The 24259-nt window shown below is 38.2% G+C and overlaps 1 protein-coding gene across 1 annotated transcript in view; it reads left to right on the forward strand.

Moving 5' to 3' along the window:
* The first annotated feature begins 376 nt into the window (after nt 1–376).
* The window catches only part of LOC121379450, a 30003-nt gene continuing 6120 nt past the window's right edge, over nt 377–24259 (forward strand). The window contains exons 1-2 of the mRNA XM_041508093.1: nt 377–671; nt 23950–24120. Of these exons, the coding sequence (XP_041364027.1) occupies nt 383–671; nt 23950–24120 (460 nt within the window). The 5' untranslated portion in view covers nt 377–382. The remainder of the gene's footprint in view (nt 672–23949; nt 24121–24259) is intronic.

Genomic DNA, 24259 nt, shown 5'->3' on the forward strand with positions numbered 1-24259 from the left:
TTCGCGCTATGTCTGCCTCACTGTTGCTATGACGGAAATACCCCCAAAGAGTCCACTGTGGGAACTTGATCCTACGACTTATCGCGCCTCAGGCGGAAGCTCTACCACTGAGCTATATCCCGCATGTTAAAACGTCAAAACATTTTACCGATTCGGGATTCATCAGTCCGGATATAATGTATTATTAACCGCCCTTTTCAGCAGTTTGAAACGCAGTATTTACGAATTAAATTATTTTCATGATCGGTATTCATGTGTTTGGATATAATGTATTAGCAGATCTAAGCCAACAGTTTGAAGCGCAGTATTCACAAATGTTCTGGATACAGATATACCCAGGCTATAACCAGTTGAGCGACTGTCGCGGTTACTGGACTGGCGTATGACAATGGTCCTACCTGGACCCTCTCGCGGAATCGATCGTAGCAGACGACAGTTACGATCGAAGCGCGCGCGAGCGATGATGGACAGACGACACTGGGTGACGTTAGCATGGTTTATTATTCTGCTGGCCACTTTGGTACTACTGGGGGGATACGCTGCCCCAATGTGGCTGTGGCTTCAATCAAGCGATGGAATTCACTATTTTGGAGTTGGGCTGTGGTATTATGTCGGTTGCTCAGATGCGAGCTGTATAACAACAACTAAAGTTAAAGTTGACACGAAAACAGGTGAGAGAAATTGAAAAGATTTTCCTCTGTTCGATCTATCAGTGTATTGTGCTTCCAAGCCGGTGTGAAAGAGAACGGAACGTTGCCGGAAGCTAATCAATTAATCAAGAATAAAATTACCATGATTAATACAGAGGTTGCGGAAATGGCGGGGGCAGGGGGCAGTGGTCCTCAGTGGTTTTAATGGGGGGTGGGGGGGGGGGGGGGGGGGGGGGGGGGCTTTTTATACTTTTTATAACTTATTATTAAGATCTGGTTTTTTGTGTTTTGTTCATATATATATATATATATATATATATATATATATATATATATATATATATATATTATTATTATTATTATTATTATTATACATAAATTGTGAATCCTGTTCCACTACCTCACATGGTGTCCCCTTCCCCCTTCATACAAAAAAATAATTAAAAACCTGTTCCGCCGCCTACCGTTATGTCATTATACAATATATGACTTATTATTATAGCGAAACGTTTCTATAGAAAAATACCGAAGTAATGTGTGCGGTGATTTTGTTTTTAGAAAGGGCTAGTGACGTTTACAGTAAGTCAAAATGTCTCTTTAATTGTAGGGGCAGGACGCAGCCCAGTGGTAAAGCGTTCGCTCGATGTGCGGTCAGGTTTAGGATCGATCCCTGTCGGTGGCCCCATTCGGCTATTTCTTGTTCCAGCCAGTGTACCACGACTGGTATATCAAAGGCCATGGTATCTACTACTCTGTCTGTGGGATAGTGCATATAAAATATAAAAGATCCCTTGCTGCTGATCGAAAAGAGTAGCCCATGAAGTGGCGACAGCGGGTTTCCTCTCTCAATATCTGTGTGGTCCTTAACCATATGTTTGACGCCATGTAACCGTAAATAAAATGTGTTGAGTGTGTCGTTAAATAAAACATTTCTTTATTTCTTTAATTGTACTGGAGCAGCAGAAGTCTTCTTTAACATTCTATTTCAAGTGACAAAACTACCACAACCGAGTCGCTGAATAAACAATGTGCTGGTTTGTCTTTAACCTAACATTCCATCCCCCCCCCCCCCCCCCCCCCCCCCCCCCCCTCCTCTCATTTTGCCTTGCAGTCATGTAACTACTATGTCGTTATGTATTCATTATGCGTATTTTTCTTCTTTTTTTACTATCATTTTTTGCTCGGTGAATTATTTACTATTTGTTTGTTTGTTTGTTTGTTTTATCGTCTCCTAATATATTGGATTGCAACCTGCTTTAACAATATGTTAGAAAACAAAAAGCAAACCTAAGCACCATATAACGCCCAGCAACCCTCGCCCAATGCCAGCCCTTGGTTATCGACTTAATTTTACATTATTTATTCATACGTCATGCAGTTCAAGAGACTAACTGGTTTGGGCATACTACGCCCTACTAGTTACACAATACTCCTTTTCTGATTTTCTTTTGACCCGTGTGCACGAAGAACTGTGTGTTATATTTATATTCCAACCTCCGTTATAGGCCCATACTTCATGCACCATGTGGATATGCCAGTGTAAAGGGACTGTCGTAACTTTGATACTATTGTAGTTCACATTTCTGTGTAATAAACAGCCTCTTTAACGACTAAAAGTACATATAAAATAGAAGTTGTTTTTGAATATCAATGTCTGTATATCCAAGGTGTTTCTAATCTTAATGTGCTTAAAAATAGTGCAAGTGACAAGCAGTTTTAACTACTACAAGCATAGACCGATATATCTGCCGTGAAACTAAACTTAAATTCAGCTTGACAGCAGATATATCGGACTACTACAAACATTAGTACGACCAGGAAGACGTACGATATACTGATTTTGATCTTCTAAGCCACAAAATGTAATAAATATTTAAATTGAATGGTTGGAACCTGTTACCTGGAACATGTCACGAAGACAATAAAGTCAGCGTAGTCTCTTTAATGTATTGTACATTAACGGGACTATCCAGAGTGTTCTACCATTGTTAATATGTTGTCGACTAGCAGACTTTTTAACGACTGTAATTATACTTTAAATATATATTTTCTGCGTAACATCTCCGTGGTTGTTCTAATCGTCTTAGTCAAATTTCATTTTATTTTCTAATATCTTCATTTAATAGAAACATTAAATGTTATTATCAAAGATAACAATGCAAAATGTTTGTGTTTATTTGTTTATTGGCTGCTGAATTGGCCACGGCTTAATTTAAGGTTACCACCCGAAAATAGGGCAATTGGGCCACCCAAATATAAATAAATGACACAAATAGATAAACAGAATGAAATGATACATTGAAAATTGCAAATATGTGAAAATTATTTTTGCTGAAATTGAGCAACAGTGCAGACCAGAACCAGATATACACATGTTGAAAATATGCAAATAAATCATCAATGAAAATATAGCATAATCCAATTCAAATAAAATCCAAATCAACAAATAAATAAACGGTACTGTTGTCGAGCGAGAAACTGCCACATGGCGAGATCTAGCGTCACCATGCGGATCTCAGCCACCGCCAACAGAACCGCGCCGTGGCCAATTGTATATATGCCATGTCAGCCAGTGGCTACCCACAAAACTGAAATGGACCGACTTCTCCACTTGAATGACATACATTATTGGTGGTAGTTTTAAAGCACTGGAAAAAACGTGCAGTTATTACCAGAAGATAAATGAACCTGGTCGGGGAAAATAAATTAGAATTTGATGCTATAATTTCAAGATATTTTATGTATCCACCCAAACGAATTGATTCTGCAGCTTAATGGCTATTTACCCTAATTCTGGCTTCAAATTCAGATAGAAATATTGAAAGTGTTAACAGCTGAATTGATATCCATCTTGCCTATTAAAGTACCATGTCCTAAACTATTTATCATTTTGATTGCTTTATCAAATGTGTACTAATTAACGGAACTGCGGTCTGGGTAAATGAAATTATTCAGGCTAGATCCCCAGTTTATAGGCGTAAGATAGACATGTACACGAACTAACCAAACCTGCATTTACGTGCGTAAATCGACTGAATGTTCATACACGTCCATCCCAATCGCGACATAAACATGTTGTATACAGACTATAATACTGTTCAAAAACGGGTATCATATACACTAAAAAATATATAAATTAATGTATTGTACATCAATAGCAAATGTGTAGTTTACAGGTCCTGTAATTTAGCAACAAATGACTGATGCACAACTTGAAGTATCCCTTTCTTACCAATACAAACCTGATAAGTATTATTGTCCTCAAATGTATTTTCTTTGTTTAAAAAACCCCATCAGATTTATACGATACGTGACCAGGTAGTACTGCAAGAACATTTCACCTTGTACATATAAAAAAGGTATTAATTATAAACGGACTTGAATTCCTGCCTGCGCATGTCTATTACCAATCTAGATTACATGCATGAAAGGGATATTTAAATGTCAAAACATATTTATGAGGCCCAAGAACAAGAGTTGCTGAGCAGTGAACGTAACTAAATACTGTTATATATTCTAATAACGTGTGGGTTATAGAATTGAAACGACAAAAGCGTTACATCTTGCTGGTATATATCTAAAATCAAAAGTCTAGAATTATTATTTTTTTATTCTAAATCGCAGAGCGACAACCACGCGTATTTCAAGTAAAAAGAAAACATATTGTAATGTTAGGGTGTAGTAAAGCTCTTTCATACACACCCGATGGAGAAAACACTGTAGATTTCTGGCATTACCCAAATGTCCAGCTAAACCGGCCACTGTAATTCACACTACCAAACTAATTGCAAGTGAAAAGACAATGACTACGACTCGAGCGCTCTCGGTGGACCGATTTTCTCATTGGGGTTTTCCCATCCCAGTCAGTACCCCACGACTACAGTTCTGTTCAATTATTTAGACCCTAAGTTTTTTGCAACTGTTACGTTTAATTCCTATTCCATACTTGTTTTATTTACATACGCGTGAAAACAAACCCAAACCCCGACATATTCCATATACAATTCATCATCTAAAATGCACGAAGTTGACTTATTTCCATTTTACAAAAATCTCTGTATGTTTTGAATGCAGGTTCATTCTCCTATAAATAACTACGGCTATTTGCATAACAAAAGCCTCATTCTATAGTGTGTTTCAAACTAATGTTCCTTTCCACCTTCCTAGCGGAATATATTGTATATATTTAAGAAACAATTTGGAAACATAAGTCAATAAACAATTCAGTAGCGGATTCAGGCGGGAAGTCCAGGTGACACGTCCCCTCTATTTTTGTCAAACAATATACATTACAGAATACACAAAAAATTAAAACTTATCCCATCCACCTGTTCAAAAACAACGGGTTTTGGGTCCCCGCTATTAAAAACGTCTGGATCCGAGCCTATGTCATTAGTGTAATGTACTGATACAAAAATAAAAAGTTTGGGTGCTATTGGGGATAAAACACTGTAAAGTAACTATGAGATAGGTTGATACATTATGACTGTTAGGTTGTATGGCCATGAATAATATATAATATGTATTATTTACTAATGCCCGGGCAGTGTTCATCTGAAGGCCACGTTCCCTTTTAGTGAGGGGGTTGGGGTGAGGTCTTAATCTCGTGATGTTCATTGTGACATATCGCACACAAATGTGGCCAGAATATTGTGTACCCGCGATTGGTGGAGGCGTGGCCCTCTGCCCAACCCCACACCCACCTCTGGCTTCGTATGTAAGTGTATTTTATATGGTTTTATAGTGATTGTCCGTGTTTTGTAATACACGTTTATATTTGTTCAATTGACAGGTTGTTTGATAGTGACTGATAATGAATGTCATGGGAATAAATTGTTTTCAGTGTTAAAGAGTTAACTTCATCACTATCCACTATCACGTGTGGTATTTTATTTCTTATAAAATTATTTTGCTTTCTGAAATCTTCTTCGATCTTGATTACATGTTTAACGGTGTCAGAGACGTTTGTAGGTGTGAAAAAGTTCAAACCAAGTGCCAGTTCTTTTTGACCTATGTGCCCTTTTACTTGACTCCAGATCAGTTCTATTGGATTCAGTTCCGAATGTCTTGGCGGCAGTCTTAGATATAAGTGTTCATGGCGTTCGGCAATATCATCAGTAACAAACTGCGGTTTTGTCATGTTATTCTCAAAAGGTATTTTATTGGTTCGTAGCCACGACTGTATGTCGTCCTTCTTGGTGTTAAATGTAGGACATCGTGTTATCTCAGTTATTTTGTTGTGGTAGCTAACATTACAATCCAATTAAAATTATCCCCACTATTACATGTGGATCTAACAGCAGCCCGTTGGAGCTCATGTCCAGTTGACCTTTCATTCGACCAATCAAAACCTTACTTGCAAAATCATGCCAGTGATTTCAAAATTTTTTGAAAACATTCGGGATTATGCCGAGGGTATACGAAACGATTCGGGTGAATTACGAAGTATGCCGGAAACTAATTTCAGTATAAAATTTTATATAAAATTCCTTTCAAGACGAAAAAACAACCGTTATGGTATAGCCATAAAATCTGTTTATACTAGTATACAATCCAGAGTTTATTACTGCACTTTCCCCCCTGTTTTTTTAATGTTGAAATAGACGAACAAGTTCCCCTATTGCATAAATAGTCTCGCCCGATATTTTAACGGCGAAGTGTAATTGGTCGATATTTGAATTGTTATTTATAGACGAAATGTCACCTGGACATGGGAGTCCACGCAGTGCTGTTAGATCTAATACATTTTTCATGATTTATCTAGCCATGGTAGTCTCCATCTTGTTTGTTTTTTTAGCTTCAAATACCAAGTCGCAACCATCTATCAGTCCATATTTAGCACAGCCAGCATGACAGATAATAAGTCGTTTTCCCTTCCCAGTCATCAACAGAGTTTAGGAACTCGATGAGTAGCGTCTAATTTAGGCAGGTGATTGGCGGTGCTTGTGCCCGGATGGATATCTATCCAGTGCTGGGATGTGGTATGGTCAACGTTCACCCACGTCTCATCTTGACATACTATTAAATACCCCTGTTCTCGTAAACTGGATACTTCATGGAGATAGGAGAGTCTCCTGTCTGATATATTGGCGTCCTCAAAAATCACTTTCCCAGTTGTTGAAATATGTTGAGATTTGTTGATGTAATTGTAATGTTGATATCCATATGTTGATTCCGCATTCCTCACTCAAAGCCAAATTAATCTTATGTAATGTAGGTAATTCGCCCTCTCTATAAAATCGGTATACTCGTCGCCTAATAACATCTTTATCAAACAAATCGATAAGTTTTCGGTCAGGTTCTTTAACAATGCATTCTGTGCTCTGATTGGTAGCGTTTAGATTTTTTATATTTCTTTTCACTGTTGAAACCGAAATTATAAGTGCAGCGGCGACTCGTTCGACAATTCGATAAGCGGCATATCTAGGTCTACCATGTTTTCAAAATAACCCAAAACGTTCTTAATACAAGCTTTTACATCAGCTGAAATGATTTTCGATTTACCCATATTTTACTCAAATAACAATAATGTATGGAATGTCCAGTAATACATCTTCTGTGAACTTATATACCCTTCTATACTTGTATTTCATGTGGTTTACACAATGCAATCATAGATTATACTTAGAAAATAATATGTTACTGACCATCGACTTGATATGTACAAGCAATGTTATCTTATTTTGGACATTCAGGGCCGTGTCTAGGGAATGGGCAAGTGGCGGAACACCCGAAAAAGTCTGAACAATAGCTTTTTGGTTTACGCATTACAAAAGTACCCACCCAGCACCACCATAAATACTATAGATTTGACCACAAGGGGTCTCAATTAAAAGAAAATGATTGTGGAAAGAGGATGGCTACCAAACCTAACACTGTAGACCTTGTGTAAACTGATTTTTGTTTGTTACTACACCCCAATTGTGTTAGGTTAGGTACGGTATATAAATATGTAATTTATAAAATAACATTCATATAAATAATTTATTGGCAAAATTAATTCAATATGCTGCATGTACATGGAATGGTTACATGTATTTTTACGTATATTTTTAAAGAAAAGGTTAGACAAAGTTGGTACACATTTTACATTCCAAAACATTCATAACCTTGATTCATTGAAACAAGCTATAATGGCCTTCACGTAGCCTCGTATCGTAATCTTTTGTTATGCAAATAGCCGTAGTTATTTATACGAGAAAGAACCTGCATTCAAAACATACAGAGATTTTTGTAACATGAAAATAAGTCAACTTCGTGCATTTTAGATGATGAATTGTATATAAAACCTGTCGGGGTTTGGGTTTGGCAAGGATTGAATAGGAATTAAACGTAACATTTGCAAAAACCTTTGGGTCTAAACAATTGAACAGGACTATCATATATCAAAGGCCGGAGTATGTACTGTCATGCTTGTGGGAAAGTGCATATACTTCATTATTTCACTTATTTTCGTGCTTATATCCAATTAAGATTCAAGCACGCTGTCCTGGGCACACGCCTCAGCTATCTGGGCACACACCTCAGTGTCCAGGACAGTGAGTTAATTGTTAGTGGTTAGGGGTTAGCAAGAGAAAAGAGGGTGTAGTGGTCTTGCACCTACCCACTGAGTCATTAAAACTAGCTCTGAGTGGGAGCCGGTACCGGGCTGCGAACTCTGTACCTACCAGCCTTATATCCGATGGCTTAACCACGACACCACTGAGCCAAGTGCGTATAAAAGATCCGTTGCTGCTAATGAAAAAAAAAGTAGCGGGTTTCATCTAAGACAATATATATCATGTCAGAATTACCAAAAATGGTTGACATTCAATAGCCGATGATTAATAAATTGATGTGTATTTGTAGTTTCATGAAACAACAAAAAAGAAACTGTTTAAGAACATATCCATCTTCAGTTTAGCTGGTTAGATGTTTTGGAGCAGCCCGTTGTAATATGTGCACACTATTTAGGTTTTTAAATTTAGTCACTAATTTAGTATTCTCTGTGTAACACTAGGTCTAGTTGGAAGGAATATTTGTTCTTGATACCTGTAACCTTTCGACAAAGCAAATCGCATACTGCGACATGCTATGACAAATCGCATACTTTTAAAGGTTTTTTGTTTAACGACACCACTTGAGCACCTTGATTTATTAATCATCGGTTATTGGATGTAAAACATTTGATAATTTTGACATATAGTCTTAGAGAGGAAACCCGCTACATTTTTTCATCAGAAGCAAGGGCTCTTTCCCATGCACCATTCTACAAACAGGATAGCATTTAGTCCACGGTTTTTGATATACCAGTCGTGGTTTACTGGCTGGAACGAGAAATAGTCCAATAGGCCTACCGACGGGAACCGATCCAAGACCGACTGTGCATCAGGCGAGCGCTTTACTACTAGGCTAACGACGTACCGCCCCAATCGCATACTGTGACAGGCTATGACAAATCGCATACTGTGACAGGCTATGACAAATCGCATACTGTGACAACCTATGACAAATCGTACACTGCGACCTGCTATGACAAATCGCACACTGCGACACGCTACAACAAATCGCACACTGCGATATGCTATGACAAATCGCACACTGCGACACGCTACAACAAATCGCACATTGCGATATGCAATGAAAAATCGCATACTGTGACATGCTATGACAAATCGCATACTCCGACACGCTATGACAAATCGCACACTGCGAACCGCTATGACAAATCGCACACTGCGACACGCTATGACAAATCGTACACTGCCACACGCTATAACAAATCGCACACTGCGACCTGCTACAACAAATCGCTCCGTGGCCATGCGTATTCGCCTTTACCGCCGCGGGTTTTTTCGTTGTTTGTATGTTGTTGTTGGTTCGTCCCGCTGAAGTGTATGTAAATATTGCAGATGTAAATATGTAGAGAATGTGCAGGGAGCTGCCTTTACATAAGCTTTTCCTGTCCGAGCCGTATCAAACGGAAATAAAAGTTGAACATTTAAACAAAGGAAATAAAAGTTGTTGAAAACCCCCAAAAGAGATTGTTTTCGTCGACGTCATTTCCAGTGTTCGAATTTAACGTGGGAATGATGAAATGGAAAGAAATGTTTTATTTAACGACGCACTCAACACATTTTATTTACGGTTATATGGCGTCGGACATATGGCTAAGGACCACACAGATACTGAGAGGAAACCCGCTGTCGCCACTTCATGGGCTACTCTTTTCGATTACCAGCAAGGGATCTTTTATATGCACCATCCCACAGACAGGATAGCACATACCACGGCCCTTGATATACCAGTCGTGTTGCACTGGCTGGAACGAGAAATAGCCCAATGGGTCCACCGACGGGGATCGATCCCAGACCGACCGCGCAGCAAGCGAGCGCTGTACCACTGAGCTACGTCCCGCCCCTTGGAATGATGAGGTCCTCCGGTTATGTATGTTCATGGGTCAATTAAAATGTCTAAATGCTTCAATAAGCCCAGCTCTGTACACCGGCTAAACAACTAGCAGGCTGCCAGGATTGGACTGAACTGCGGTTGGACACGGTGGGGGAGGGGGGGGGGGGGATGCTGGGAGTTAGGGTATTCTTTGGGGCTATATGCGTAGGCGGTTCGGCCTTAGGTTTTGTGTGGGCCGGCCTCCCCTCCCTCCCGACCCTCACCTGGTCACACCAATGTTTAAAATATGACTGGCAGCGCCTTTCCTTTCAACCTCCCATGGGCTTAATGAATATTGTTTAAGAATTATTATTAATTTTAGACCAGCCCATCTAAATTTGCGCCGAAAATATATTATATTAATAATTTATATAGGTTAGGAATGTTGATATTTTTCTTTAAGGGCGCAGCCAAAACCTTTTAACCCCAATTTCCCCCTTTTTATACTTTTGGCGTTAATATTCAAAATTTCCCCTATTTGTTAGGTTATCCCTGTCCCGAGTCAGACCCCCGATCCTATCGGAGGCCGGACTCGGGATAGGCGTGTTCGAAACCCTAGTGGTATATGGACACGTTAAACCAGTTACTAAGCTAAGCTAAGTGTACACCGGCCTCGGTGGTGTCGTGGTTAAGCCATCGGACATAAAGCTGGTAGGTACAGGGTTCGCAGCCCGGTATCGGCTCCCACCCAGAACGAGTTTTAACGATTCAATTGGTAGGTGTAAGGCCACTACACCCTCTTCTCTCTCACTAACAACTAACCCACAGATAGCTGAGGTGTGTGTCCGGGAAAGCGTGGTTGAACATTAATTGGATAAAAGCACTAAAATAATTTTTAAAAAGAGAAGAAGAAGTTCCATACCCAGCAGAACAGTTGATAAAACAATAAACTACAAGTACTTATATTGTAGGACTGTTTAAAAACATTTACTAATTTTATACCGTGATTATTTCAAAACTGAACATTTTAAAGCCGGCTCGACCCATTGGGCTATTTCCCGCTCCAGCCAGAGCTCCACAACTGGTGTAACAAAGGCCGTGGAATGTACTATCCTGTCTGTGGGATGGTGCATATAATAGATCCCTTGCTGCTGATCAAAAAGAGTAGCCCATGAAGTGGCGACAGCGGGTTTCCTCCCTCAATATCTGTGTGGTCCTTAACCATATGTCTGACACCATATAACCGTAAATAAAATGAGTTGAGTGCATCGTTAAATAAAACACTTCCTTCCTTTCTTCCTTCCTTCCTTCCTTCCTTCCTTCCTTCCTACTCATTACAACCTTTACAATGGCAATTAATTGTGCCTAAACAAACTTGTGAATTGTGAAGTTGGCCTCAGATTACAGTTATCTTCCTATTTGGTTGTACAGAAATTTGTCCGCGCAAGTAGTCTGCTGTTTGACTGTGATTATTTCATGGCAGACAGCTATGAAGTGGCAACTATTTTACTGAAGTTGACAGGGGAGAACATGTAGTTTGTAAACATGTGTAACTTGTTGACATTGAAGACTTGTTTGTGGTAATTCCGGCCCATGCAAAAGTAGTGCTTTTTGTGTAAAATGGGTGTACTCCGGCCTGGTTTAGAGGGTGTTTGTTTAAACCAGTGTGCCCCAGGCAGGCAAAGGTACATACAAAAATCCACGGGCCTGCTGATATTAATAAAAATGTTATAGCCACTAAGGCTATATAGAAACATATAGCGAAATTAATTGTGGTCTGTGGCCAGCTTATGCTCCCAAGTAACAAGTTTAAAACAAAGGTGGATGCGGTGTTATGGATTTATTATCAGTGGCCTCTCCAGTATAAAAACATGAAACTAAATGAGATCATTTCAAGTGAATGTGTGCGGCCTCCTTCACGCAAAGAGGGATACTTGTGAACTCTGCTTATATATGTATAGTGTTAGGTATATATTATTACATTTATGTAGTTAAGAGATCTGAACATTAAAGTGGGCGTACTCCAAAATCAAGCACCGCTGAGATGTTTTTAATGAAACCTAAATATGCATTAACCTGATTTTGGCGTTCTCTGGCTGTGTTACATTTAAACGTGTTTACACTGACGGAGTTAAAAAGGTTTATTGTGCTGTGATATATACCGTGTATTCAAATACTTTCCTTGGAGCTATTGTGCAGTGCAGGCTTCATGCCGGCCGATATTTTGAGAAAACCTAATAACCCTAACCCTAAAGAGAACCGTTTTCCCGGGACAAAGCTACCTACTACTATGACGCGTACACACTGATTCTACTAGCACTGTCACGAACAGATTTCAAGGGCAAAAATAATCTACTTTGCAGTATGTTTGGAATTTGTGCAGTTTCTTTACATTTAATAGTAAGGAAATAATGCATGGACTAGTGTGGTGTAAAACTGTATTCTGGCATGTTAAATGCATTGAGAGAGAGAGAGAGAGAGAGAGAGAGAGAGAGAGAGAGAGAGAGAGAGAGAGAGAGACAGACAGACAGAGAGAGACAGAGAGAGAGAGACAGACAGACACGGACACGGACAAAGAAACAAATCGGGGGAAATATTTACATGTAATAACTAAGGAAATGATGGTAAAAAATGTACTGAGAGAGAGAGAGAGAGAGAGAGAGAGAGAGAGAGAGAGAGAGAGAGAGAAAGAGAGACGGTTGGACGGACGGACGACGGACGGACGGACAGACAGACATGCAAACAGACAAACAATGAAAACAAAATGGGGGGGAAAATGTGATGGACAAGAAGGAAAAGAAGACACTTGGTTGATACTGCAACTGCACAGCCAACTGCATACATGCATAGAGATTTACACGTAGCTGGTTCGTTTATTTGGATTGTTTGGTTAACAGGCCGTGTGTGCATTCACACAATGTGATCTGTAAACTGACCTGTGTCCCTCAAAATAAAACAATGACAAGGTATACAGAGGAGCGAAATAACGTTTAACGTTGGCATACCGCAGTAAATGTTGGCACGTGTCTCACATACACGTATACGTCAGTGCATCACATGCTAGATGGGATAGGAAATTACATGTTGTAGTTACTTTATCATATAGGATGGGTGTGTGTGTACGTCAGTGCATCACATGCTAGATGGGATAGGAAATTACATGTTGTAGTTACTTTATCAAATAGGATGGGTGTGTGTGTACGTCAGTGCATCAAATGCTAGATGGGATAGGAAATTACATGTTGTAGTTACTTTATCAAATAGGATGGGTGTGTGTGTACGTCAGTGCATCAAATGCTAGATGGGATAGGAAATTACATGTTGTAGTTACTTTATCAAATAGGATGGGTGTGTGTGTACGTCAGTGCATCAAATGCTAGATGGGATAGGAAATTACATGTTGTAGTTACTTTATCAGATAGGATGGGTGTGTGTGTACGTCAGTGCATCAAATGCTAGATATGATAGGAAATTACATGTTGTAGTTACGTTGTCAGATAGGATGGGTGTGTGTGTACGGAATGCACACATACAATCGATTTATCAAAGGTCTTGTCAGATTCATGCTACCTAACGCAGTGTAGTGTTCTGGTTATTACAAAAAATCTAATTTAAACCTATTTACAGAATTTGCGATTGTGCATTTCGCGTATAATTACGTCACTGGTAGAACTTGGTACTGGCATTGGCTATCTAGGACATTACCAGGTTTCTTTGACTCTATCACCAACGTACGTGGGATATCGTCATGTGATATCACAAATCTCAAACAGTGGCCTCTCCAACGGATGTGTTAAAAATGCACATTCCCTGCAGACAGGATAGCATATACCATGGTCTTTAATTTGATATATCCATTGTGGGGCATTGTTTGTGTTTGCGGAACTTGTAGTTCTCTGTTGGCCATCCATTCATGTAGCAACCAGGAACATTGAAAAACATAGCAAAAAAATATCGAAGGGAAAGCCCAACACTTTGAATATATGCTAGAGATTTGAGAAGTATAGAATGAAAAGAGTTAATCTAGCATGACATAGCTGTGGGATCCATATAGAACTGTATACATGAAGTTTGCGGAACGAAAGCATGCTTATGCATTGGCGCGTTAAATTATATTCATAATTAATGTAGACCGCACCCGCATTGTAGCCTACATGTACGGGCTTATCGGTGCTGGGAAGGCAGATAAAATAATAGCATTAATAATTTAAAAAAAATAAAAATAAAAATAATAATAATAAATAAATAAATAAATTAATTAATTTAATTAATTAATTAATAAAATAAATAATAATAATATTGATAGGCTTACGACGACCTTACGTCCATATGCCTTAAAGAGGCATATGCCTATGACCGTTTTAATGAAATAAAGTGAAATTTAATAGATCTAAAATAATTTTTAAAAATGTAATCGGTTTATGAAAAACAATTATATTCCAGACAACGGAATGGTCTTGGAGTTTCTGGGACTATAGACACCCCTCTTAATGTTTGTTTTGTTTCCATAGCTTAATCTAAAAATCTATTAACAGTTGGGAGAATTTGGTCGGAAAATGTGTATCTAAATTGAGGTTTCACTTAGCCAAACACATTGTAAGACAATTAAAGCTCTTTAATGATTGTACTCGGCTGATGATCAGTCAATCAATATTTGATTTTCGAATTAGCTTTTTGGCGATTTAATAATAAAATAAATCTAATATTCAACCTTAATTCCCATTTGGAAATTTGGCGAACGACCACTTAAACCCTGTTCAGTTTTTAGTTTTCTAGTCCCATGATAGAAAATAACTCGGTGGTGTCGTGGTCAAGCCATCGGTCATAAGGCTGGTAGGTACAGGGTTCGCAGCCCGGTACCGGATCCCACCCAGAGCGAGATTTAACGACTCAGTGGGTAGGTGTAAGACCACTATACCCTCTTCTCTCTCACTAACCACTAACCACTAACAACTAATCCACTTTCTTGGACAGACAGCCCAGATAGATGAGGTGTGTACCCAGGACAGCGTGTTTGAACCTGAATTGGATATATGGCTGGTAGGTACAGGGTTCGCAGCCCGGTACCGGATCCCACCCAGGGCGAGTTTTAACGACTTTGCGGGTAGGTGTAAGACCACTATATCCTCTTCTCTCTCACTAACCACTAACAACTAATCCACTTTCTTGGACAGACAGCCCAGATAGATGAGGTGTGTACCCAGGACAGCGTGTTTGAACGTAAATTGGATATAAGCACGAACATAAGTTGAAATTCAATGAAATTACTCGAAATGCACCGGGGCGGATCTAGATGGATCTAGGGGGTTCGGACTCCCCGTCCCCTCAAATCTGAGAAGTGCCCTTCTCTCGATTGATTTGAATTTGTCACAAGATCAATCAGAATAATAAATATTTAGTGATCGTTTTCTGTTTAGATCTACTATCGCATGTATGTCACCTTAGACCTTTGGAAGTACAATAAAGGTTGTTATAATGGTGCTCTTTTAAAATTTCATTCTGCCTTTTTCGTCCTACCCCCCCCCCCCCCCCCAGAAAGGCTAGACCCTCCCCAGATGCACCGAAGAGCTTACGTTACTGGTATTCTTGGGACCATCTTATATTAATCTAATAATCATTATAAATGAATGTGTGCCAGTATATGTCTAACATGCCTGTACATGCAGAAATACCTGTCCGTCTTTGTGTAACACATCGAAAGTGAGAAGTATTCAATATGGTAATATTTTATTGTCACATTTTGCAACAGGTTTAAACCATTTCTCGAATTACGTCGAGTCTTAATGCATCAAAGAATGTTCAAAACGCCAGCCATGCACATAACAGTGTAATACACCTATATTGCTGTGGGTTTTCAGTCTAGTCATAATGGTTGTTACCAAAAATTATAACCCCACTTAATATATAATTGTCTAAAAAGTATGGGGACTGTAACTTTAATATTTCACAACCAAAAACATGTATGTATGTATGTGTGTTACGGGTATTAAAATACAAATTTCACAGCAGATTGAGACACCTCCATCAATATTATATTTTACACATCCAATAATTTAACAAAGACTTTTTGGTGTAAACAACAGTGTGTATATATTATAGTAAGTCTGATACACTAGTATTCAAAACTGGCATCTTTCTTTGAATACCGACAGTCAGTTACTAGACCAGCAACCGAGTGCATTCGCACGTTTACGTTGTTTGTTCAGCGCGATTCAGAACCAGTTTTCAACGCCCTCCATTTAGTATGTGCGATAAGTGATAAGTGATAAATAACCATGTCAGGCATATCAAGCTTCATCTTGATCTACAAACATAAAGTTCCCACGGGTATTTCAATTTAGTATTTCAAGTACTCCGTGAGGTGTGGAGCCATTGGGGAAATACATTTAATTCATTTATTATTGAAAAGGTCATAAGACGCCTTATATACATGCACGTAAAAATACTGTACGTGTCCCCATTAGATACCATTTAACTTGCGAATTGTTTTAAAATGTATCTGATGAAATAAAGCGAGTTGGTTACGTTTTAAAACAACGAGTTGTAACATAAATGGAATCTAGCGGACATCATTGTACAGTGGCGTCGGAACTGGGGCGGCAGGGTCGGCGGCCGTCGCCCCAATACTACCTAGCCGCAAGAAATAGGGCCTTCTACAGGACTTTTTCTGGTGGCAATATTGACCCCCGTTACAGCCCTTGTAACCAATACCAACAAAAACAGGTGATATGTTTTAGGGGTTTTTGCTTTTTATTTTGGGATCTCTCCCCACTCCGCTCTCTTGTTCTTTTAAAAAACATTTTGACATATAAGGCCCGCAATAAATATCACAATAACAAATAACGGGCTAAAACGTTTATCTTGATGAATTAATTTTTAGGGGCCGAAATGTTGATTTACACAGATTTATTCAACTCTAGCAAAAATTCAAGACCGCCATATTTGGTTTAAAAGAGGTTTGATTTCATTCCCTGGAAACCTCCGCTCAAATGGCGGGTCATGTTGATAAGCTTGCTTGCTGTTATCAGTCTCTGTGCAAACGTGTCTCACTACACACTATTCACGTTTACTGGTCGGCCTGTTTACTCATTGCCTGTTGAACTTTCAATAACACTGATGGTAAATTCCTTCCATACTTTATGACGCCCTAGACTGATTGCATCTGTCCAAAAAAAATTGGGTGGGGGGGGGGGGGGGCATTTGAACTAATTGACATTACTGCAAGTCTACGTACATGTATTTTTATATCTATCTGACCAAAGTAGAGGGTGTAATAAAAAAAGAAATGTTTTATTTAACGACGCACTCAACACATTTTATTTACGGTTATATGGCTTCAGACATATGATTAAAGACCACACAGATTTTGTGAGGAAACCCGCTGTCGCCACTTCATGGGCTACTCTTTCCGATTAGCAGCAAGGGATCTTTTATTTGCGCTTCCCACAGGCAGGATAGCACAAACCATGGCCTTTGTTGAACCAGTTATGGATCACTGGTCGGTGCAAGTGGTTTACACCTACCCATTGAGCCTTGCGGAACACTCACTCAGGGTTTGGAGTCAGTATCTGGATTAAAAATCCCATGCCTCGAAAGGGATCCGAACCCAGTACCTACCAGCCTGTTGAACGATGGCCTAACCACGACGCCACCGAGGCCGGTAGGGTGTAATAAATACATAGGTTTAATTGATAAAATATCAAAATGAAACCTCTGTCACTGTGTTCAGATTACAAATACCTTTCCAATGAGGTAATATAATATTTGGCAATAGCTTTTTTTTTTTTTTTTTTTTTTTTACCCCTACCAACACCCAAAATAGATTTAGAGGTCAAAATATCAAGTCACGATTAGCAAATACGTCACAAACATTATATTTTGTTTCATAAAATATTTAGTTTTGATACTGAAATACTAAACTGTATAAATGCACTTGACAGGTCGCCCAGAGGGGTAATTTAAGCCCACATTTCATTTCAACTTATTTTTCGTGCTTATATCCAATTACGGTTCAAGCACGCTGTCCTGGGCACACACCTCAGCTATCTGGGCTGTCTGTCCAGGACAGTGGGTTAGTTGTTAGTTTTGTTAGTGGTTAGTGACAAAGAAGTGGGTGTAGTAGCCTTACGCCTACCCACTGAGCCCTTAAGAACTCGCTCTGGGTTGGAGCCGGTACCGGGCTGCGAACCCTGTACCTACCAGCCTGTAGTCACGACACCACCGAGTCCGGTTACGCCCACAAAGCAAGCTATGATTTGTTGTGTTCTGTGATTTCTGTGAAATTAGTAAACCATAGATAAACATCTCCGATATCATTTTATACTTTTAAAAGTACTGACGTATAAAGATTTATCTGCTTTATTTAAATGTTCTGTCGCCACGTGTCTTCTTTTTAAAATGTGTATATAGCTATTTTGTATTATATCTGTATATATTCTATGAAGAACTCCTGTTGTCATCTTGTCACTGTAAATAACTATTGTAAAATATGTCCTCATATGCTGTCGTTTGACGGCCTGAGTGAATCGAAATAAAGTTTGAAAGTTTGAAAGTGATAACATTTTGTTTAAACCTTTCGTTTATCGAAAAATTTAAAGAGGTGTCTCCACTGCCAATTCATTGCTATTTTTTAAGTGTTAACTTCTACGAAAAATCAAGAAAAATTCGGAAATCCTTGTTTGCATTTATTTATAGAAGTCTTTACTGAGATAGAGTGATGAAGATACATAAATGATAAATGTAGAAATTTATGAGCTGCTTGACCCAACCGTTGACTTCTAGTTATTATGTAACACTTCACTATTTTAGTTTAATTGTTAAAATGATTTACAGTTAGACGTTCAACACGTAATGACAAATAAAGTTTAAACATATCCTTAAGTTTATTAATGCGAAATTTTTAGTAGTTAGACTCAAAGCTGCGGTTTCCAGAATATATTTGATGTTTAAGTAGTTTTTAGATAAATAATTAACTTTTGTTTCCTTCCGGTAATATGCAGTTCTTCGATTTCCATTAGATATTAAAAATACTTACAAACATGTCGTCACATTCACACACTGAACATCAAATAGACTTCGCCTCACCAGGGCCGTAGCTAGGAATTTTTGTTTGGGTGGGGGGGGGGGGGGGTAGTTAATAGTCTAAAACTCCTGAAACAGTTAACAAGATAATTTTCTTTATGTTTCTATAATTTTTTCCGGATTTTTTGTTGAGGAGCCTTGACCCCCCCCCCCCCTCCCCTTCCCCCGCTAGCTACGGCCCTGCTGACAAGATGGAACAATGAAATGTGACTTACAAGTTCTCATGTAAGAGATTACATGCAGGTGTACTGGTCGAAGGAAAGTTGGGAAATGTACTAGTAGTTGCTTTCTGTATCTTATTTCTAAGCTAAATACCTTTGATGTGTATAATAAAAACACTTTCGTTTTAGAAATACCCAGAAGAGTTAAATAATAACCTTAGAAAAAAAAATAGTGTAAAGTCTGCAGCGATTACAAATAACGTTTTAGCTGATTTGTGTTAAAAATGTCGACAACACAGTTATACAGCAATACTTTACTTGTTAAAATATCAACACCACTAATCAACACATTGATTAATTAATCATCGACTAGTGGATGTCAAACTGTTGGTAATGCTAACGGCTTTCATTGATAAACATCTTAACATTCTTACTCGTCCACAAACACCACTAGCTGATTATACTTACGAGTACCTATGTATGTATGTTTATATTGATGGGTGGATCGATGGATGAAAGGATGTATTGATGTTTATATTTATATATTTATGTATGAATATCTATAGTGTATTTACGTCGGGTTTGACTAGTACATACATATATCTATTGACGCATTGGCACAGAGGATTTATAAACTCTTTTTGGCCTCATAAATTATCTCATGTCGTTGCTGGGACTTGAACCTTAGGCATCGTTTCGCCCGCCAATGATATACGTGTGGCTTACAAATCACGTCTCTCCCCCTCCATAACGTACATGAATTTCGGCCCTCGAACAGTAATCAGCAATCAGCAGTGTCGTCGTAAAAAGCTGTAGCAAAATATAACTGCAACGGCATTTTATCAGTAATTTGTTAATACAATACTATTACTTCGTTATTTGATTTACAAGGAATGGAATTCATTCATAGATGTATGTATGTATGTATGTATTGATGTATGTATGTATGTGTGTATTTATGTGTGCGTGCGTCTGTGCGTGCGTATATGTATATGTGTATGTACGCATGCATGCATACATACATACACACACGCACGCACATACGTACGTATGTATGTATGTATGCGCAAGCATGCATATAAACAACTATCTAGGAAATGTGTGTATGTGAGTAAGCATATACGCGTGGATGTCTTAATTTGAAATATGTCAAACCGTCTTTTATATACAAGTTTGCCTTGTTATGCATATCACAGATGTATATGACTTATTTTGCCTCAAACATCAAAAAGCAGTGGGTGGTGTATTTTTATTAATTTACTATATTCGTAATGTGTGGACAGTAATATATGCTGCTACTTTTGACGAAACTGGATTGTCCTCGATTTGAATTGAAGCTCTCCGTGTATAGGACAGAATTAATCTAAGTGTGCGTGGTTAAATTGATTGTGAAATGTCTTTACGCGTCATTTTGCATCGAGCTTTTGTAGTCTTTATTTTAAACTAAGTTTCAGTCAAGCGTTGTCAAAACGGTATGTAGATTCTGATTTCCAAGGCTTGAATTATATTAGGGCAATGAAGCGTAAAACCTCAGGGTTAAGAAAAAGAAAAGATATTTCATTTCCAATGTCACTCATTCAAGTGATTTTTATTGATCCTTGACCGACCAATTCAATTTATTTGTTTCGTGTACATGGACGTGGGGTGGGGGTATTTTACTATTTCGGTGGTAGAGCATTCGTCTGCGGTCTGATAGGTCGATGGATCGATCGACCTGGATGGACCCGAGTTGTTTGCTATCCACGACAGTACGTCTTATTTATGGGAGAGTGCATAATATAAAATATCCTTTCCTGCTTTTCTGTAGAACAGCACCCTGTGTAAAGGCAAAGGGTTTCTCTCTCTCTCTCTCTCTCTCTCTCTCTCTCTCTCTCTCTCTCTCTCTCTCTCTCTCTCTCTCTCTCTCTCTCATCCCCGAAGATGTCGGTATGTATGCAATGAACAAAACGTATGCTCGACAGTAACTGTTTAACTCGTATGACTGACGATTCAGCAAATTCCAGTGTAGGTTTATCAGCTACAAGTTGTGACATATATTAAACACTATATTAAACAATAATGTTAATAACAAGCATTCTGATGTCATAAGTTTTCCTAGTAGTAGTAGTAATAGTAGTAGTAGTAGTAGTAGTAGTAGTTGTTGTTGTCACCCCACCCCACCCCCGTCTCGTACGCTTATATGCTTGCTTATAATACCTGTAACATCTATAGGTGTACGACAGGGTGCGGGGCAACTGCTCCCCTTGTGCTGGAGCAAAACCTCAAATTCGGGCAAACATGAAAGATATTCGGGTAAAATGTGCTAACCTGAGATCTTTTTACCATGTATTTCCATCATTCTACCTTCAAAATTAGTTTTAATTTATGTAAAAATGCGTAGTGATTCGTTTGCAACCCTTTATAGCATTTTATAGCAATGCTAATATGAATAAATGTTCTTATCCCGATTCGAGTCCGTAAGCCTATGACCTGTAATTAAGTAATAACGCACCAATCGTTTGCTGTTAATGATCAACACTAGTCAACAATGAGTTCGCATCCCGGTACCGGTTTCCACCCAAAGCGAATTTAGACAGTCGATACGTGACTAACCCATTGTCCTGGACAGATAGTCCAGATTGCCCACGGCAGAATGTTAATTGGATATAAGCACGAAAATAAGCTGAAATGAAATGAAATCAAATAACTTCACACATTGCATGTTGTCAGATCGCTTGATATCAAACGAAAATCCATTTGACTCTAGCCAGCCTTATTGAACAAGGCATCTTAGTAAAGAAGTGGATGTTACAAATATATACTTGTACAGTCCCGGCGGAACGGGGGCCGGCTGAGGGGGCTATCTCAATAATTCTGAATTAAAAATATGTTAATGACATTTACCTGCATGTGTCATGATTAATTTGACTTGTAGAATGCAGAAAATTGCATTTCAGGACATCAAATTTTCAAAATGTCCACCAAAGGGAACCCGCTGGAATTTGAATGACCAGTGTCAAACTAATTCAGTTCAATTTTAAAATACAAAATCCTACATAGTAACTTGAAAAAAAATACATTGTAAAATGAGATGTTTTTTAAAAATTGTTACTATTATCAATATTTGCGATTGTAATTGTAAAGAATTATTTGATTGGATTGTACAGGTGTCCATGGTAACCAATTATTTCATTTGATTCAGCAATTTTCTACATCGCAGTCGTGTTAATATGTTTAGTATATATACGTACTTGTATACAAAAATTATACATAATGAAAAATGCATTTAAAAATTAAAATGTGTTTGCATTACCTAAATTTTGTCATGAGTAGTTTTACTTATAGAATCAAGAAAATTGTATTTCAGGACATCTAATTTTCAGAATGTTCTGGAGGAGCATACGTTCGATCTTAGTTAGGCACAACCTACCCCTCCCACCCCCCTCCCCTCCCCGGTGTCCTCCCATAAGACAGACGTCCCATAACGCAGACGCGTTAAAACAACACAAGACCCATTACTAATTACCTGCCGTTTACCTTGAATAATACATGTAGTAAATAATGGAATAGTCGGATACAATTAAATACAAAACACATAACAAAATTATATAAAATTAGATTTATTTTTTTAAATAGGTACTGTCATAACTGTGCGGTAATCATTGATATAAAAACAAAACATTGTCAATCTGAAGTGAAATGAATTGAATGGAGATATTGCAGTGGAAAATCCACCAAGCACTGTATCTTTACATTTATTAATTGCATTTACCAGATTACAATTAAGCTCTCGCTGTTGTTTGCATGAAATCAGCTCATTAATTAAGACTGCTGTTGCACTGCAGCATAGCTTGCTGAGCAGATTGGAGCAATACCATTAACGCAGTCAGGGGTGTACAGGATACATTACATAACCCAATCAAGAGTTTTGTCTATCAAATGGCATGTCTGCCTTATGGGACGTCTGTCTTATGGGAGTGAACCCCCTCCCCACCACTACAATATTCAGTTGCTTCCGCCGTGTCTGTGATAGCTGTTTACAGACACTTGGACAAATCACCTGAGCGAACGGGTGTTTTGAGATGAATGAGTTTGTAATGTTGATATATCTGGCATGTATTCGTTGTAATAAATATATAAATAAGAAATGCTTATTGTTATACAAAAATGTGACGACTTTTGTTTTTATTTGGCTACAAAATTTTGAATGTAGCGATTTCTACAAAACAATGTTGCGATTGGATACAAAAATAATATAATTATGAATTTGGCTACAAAATGTTGAATGTGGCGATTTTTACTAAACAATGTTCCAATTGGATACAAACATATAATTATGAATAATCAACATAAATTTACACAGCTACTCATCTACAATGCACAATACAATATAATCTTTACAAATCACACATTTCTATATAAATTATACATAGAGTTAGAGAAAGGGAGTGAGAAAAAAATAAATAAACAAATAAATAATAAATAAAATAATAGTGAGTTTTAAAAATGAAAGTCAAAATTGATATGTAACTTTACATGATAAAAGCTATACACAAATGTTAAAGCTCAATATATTGAGACACTGTGAAAAAGAACAGATGGACGGACGGACAAACGGAGACAAAACCTGTAGTCGCCTCCTATTGGACCGGTAGGGGAGTCAAAACAACAACAACACTGAAATGATTTTATTATTTTCTACTTTGCAGATATCATCTATGATGCTACTGGTTTCCAAGCTATTCGGGGGTTGGAGACGGTGGGCGTGGTCGGGTGTTGTCTACTGCTTGTGTGTGGAATGACCTACAGAATCGGATTTAATAACTGGACACACATGAAAACCCTCAATACGGCATTAGTGATTATGACTGTTCTCACAGGTAAACAGACGTCATCTACTGTAAATTCAGTTGCAAAAGTCTTATATAAATGAACATTTTTAATATTCAAATTTAATTAATTAAATGGGAATTTAACGAATTCCGCTAACTATATTCGTCAAGTTGGATCATGAAAGTA

This window comes from Gigantopelta aegis, chromosome 8, assembly GCF_016097555.1.
Source record: "Gigantopelta aegis isolate Gae_Host chromosome 8, Gae_host_genome, whole genome shotgun sequence".
NCBI lineage: Eukaryota > Metazoa > Mollusca > Gastropoda > Neomphalida > Peltospiridae > Gigantopelta > Gigantopelta aegis.